At 41.1% G+C, this 2,733-nt stretch overlaps 1 protein-coding gene across 1 annotated transcript in view; it reads right to left on the minus strand.

Annotated features, from left to right (window-relative positions):
- COBLL1 (cordon-bleu WH2 repeat protein like 1) overlaps window positions 1-2,733 on the minus strand; it is an 80,851-nt gene that overhangs the window by 30,536 nt on the left and 47,582 nt on the right. The window contains exon 7 of the mRNA XM_019522717.1: window positions 40-190. Within this exon, the coding sequence (XP_019378262.1) occupies window positions 40-190 (151 nt within the window). The remainder of the gene's footprint in view (window positions 1-39; window positions 191-2,733) is intronic.

Below are 2,733 nucleotides of genomic sequence, written 5' to 3' on the forward strand. Positions count from 1 at the left end.
TTAATTTCTACCAAATTAAAAACAATTTTAAAAGATTACCAGTCTCATTACTGTGGTCACTTCGGTCTTGTGGTACTCTAGATGGTGGGGAAGGTGCTTTGCGCTTTGTCCTTCTCAAGGAGGAATTGACAGAGGATGTGCCACCAAGTTGCAGAGAACCTGTTCTCACTATTCCTACTGTCGACAGGCCCTAAGAGGGTTGGGGGTGAGGGAAGAGAGAGAGAGAAAGAAACAAAGCAAGAGTATTTTGTGAAATGACAAGAAAAAAATCTATGTACTGCTCTCAAAAAAGTGATATTTACATGGAATACTTGGATAAACAAACAAATCAACATACACTATTTGTTGCAATTGGAACAGTTAATTTTTTCTGATAATTCTTTCAAGTAATATCTTTAAAAGACAACTACAGGTATGTATTGGGGAAGGAGAATAAGGAAAGGTCACAGGAATCTTGCAGAATGCTAGATACACAAAATCATCATACTGACCAAAAAAAAAAAAAAAAGTTTCTACACATTTTGAGATGGGAAGAAAGTTTGCCCAGGCTTTTTAACAAGGCTGTGTCAGACAAGTTTGAAGAGGGGAAAAACATCTATTATTTCTATAACAACACTATGTACCTAAAGCATTTAAGAAGTTCTAATTAGGTGGAATAAGCAATTAGAATGTTATGAATGTTTCTCTATCTACTTGTAATATATACAAACTTCCCTAGCAATACTTCTAAAGATATGTTTATCTGATGGGTACATTTAAATTTAGATAGTATGTTATGACAGCAATTCAAAATGCATTAAGGGGGAAAAAATGTTTAAATCATTTGTTTAAGCATCTCAAAAAATCTAGTTGCAATAACCTTGATTGCCATTGTAATAGCTGTTAGCTTCATGGTGAAGAAATCTTATATTTTCTCATATTGGAGTAATTACTTTGAGGATCTCAGCAGCAACAAATGTTTCAAGCCTGGCTGCAGATGTCCATTTTTGTAGCAAATCTGACTGCTTATCCATTCAACAACATATAATGTTACGTAGGACTGTCATCCATTTTTGGGTGAGTCAGTCATAGACAGTAGGGCTTGAAGGGAACACCAGAGGTCATCTAGTCCAGCAATCTAGTCCTGAGGCAGGATCACCCCTATCCAAACCATTCCATACAATCATAATCTAAACTCTTAATGAAACAAATACCAAACACACTAACTTGCCACAGGTAAAGCAAGGAAAATACAGCAGCCAAAGTCCTGCTTGTATAAAATGTTGCCAGTATATGTTGAAGAGGTTCCGGGTAGATGGTCACACCCCTATTACAGAGTAAGGCAAAACTCTCTACCAACCATATCAATTTGACCATGGGGTAAAATTTCTCTGACCACAAATATGGCAATTGATCTGACCCTGAGAGGAGCAAGACCTTCTAGCCTGGAACCTCTGGCTTTGCTCATAGCAGGAGAATCAGCACACCCCAAGTGAAGTCCCCAGCCTTGGCTGTAGCCAACACCCTATTGGGCTGCTATATGTCTGGAAAGGCTTAAGAACACCCAGACACATAGCAGAAAAAATGAGAAATCCATACAGGAGCCACACCTGGGGTCATTTTTGTTCAAAGGATTTGCCTGTTCTTCAACTAAGAGACAACAGAAATAGAATACCAAGAGGTATAATTGGCATAAGCAGGCTCACAAAATTATTTTACTGAAGATCCTTCCAAAATTCAAAAATTAACAAACAGCAGAAATATATTTTTCCAGTAGTACTGATTGTGCAAAATACCCTCCCTACACACATGGTATCAACGTGGTCCTGTGCTGCTCAGACCTGCAATACAGCTGGGAGCCACATGGTGCTGGAGCAGTGTGGAGCAGAAAGGCAAGGAAATGGCTGGGGGTGGGGTAGGGTGGGGTGGGGCGGGGCTGGGCTTCTGTGTTCCTGCTGAGGCTCCCCCTGGGTCCTACTGCTCCAGGCTCCTGTCATCTTTGACAGGCAGCCAGGAACAGATAAATATTTTCTAAAAATGTTTAGGGGCCCTGTGGGCCCGACAGAATGGCTGGTGGGTCGGATCCTGCACACAGGCCATATTTTGCCCACCCCTGGCTTAGCTCTTTGAAGGGAGGGTTGTATGCCTGACCCTCAGCCCAGGTTTCCTTGGAAAATCAGCAGTGTCATACCATATGGACTGGCAGTCATGCTCATTCTGGGCAGGTGGGGGTATTAGCTTGGGGCTAGTACCACCCCGGGCAGTAGAATTTGGGAGGGTGGAAAGTTTGTCAGGGATAGCATGGCTGGGAGACATGCATCCTGAGACACTGGATGACTGCAGATTGGTTACTTTATCTCCTTGGAGCAGACTAACAACACCCTACCTTAAACAACTCAAAGAGAATGCTCATCAAAAGCAGCATAACTTTAAGATGCTTAGAGGGTAAATCAGCACTATTTAAACAGACTGTAACACATGGATGTTCCTCCCTTTAGAATGGTTTAAAGATGGCCTTTAACACTACGCCTCTGAGAAGAGTTGGAGTGTTCTTCCTCTGCTACTAGTAAAAAGTGGAAAGTACACCCCTCCCCCTCCACCCCAATAAAACCAAACCCAACCCAGACCATTAATTTTCTTTGACATTTTCCATAGAAAGTTGTATTGATTAAAAAAAATAAATGTTTGATTCTAAAAGGCCATGGCAGTAGGAGTTGCACCTCAAACACCATTTTTTTTTTTTTTTTTTTTTAA

This window comes from Gavialis gangeticus, unplaced genomic scaffold (assembly GCF_001723915.1).
Source record: "Gavialis gangeticus isolate Ggan-Ray unplaced genomic scaffold, GavGan_comp1, whole genome shotgun sequence".
In the NCBI taxonomy this organism is placed as follows: Eukaryota; Metazoa; Chordata; order Crocodylia; family Gavialidae; genus Gavialis; species Gavialis gangeticus.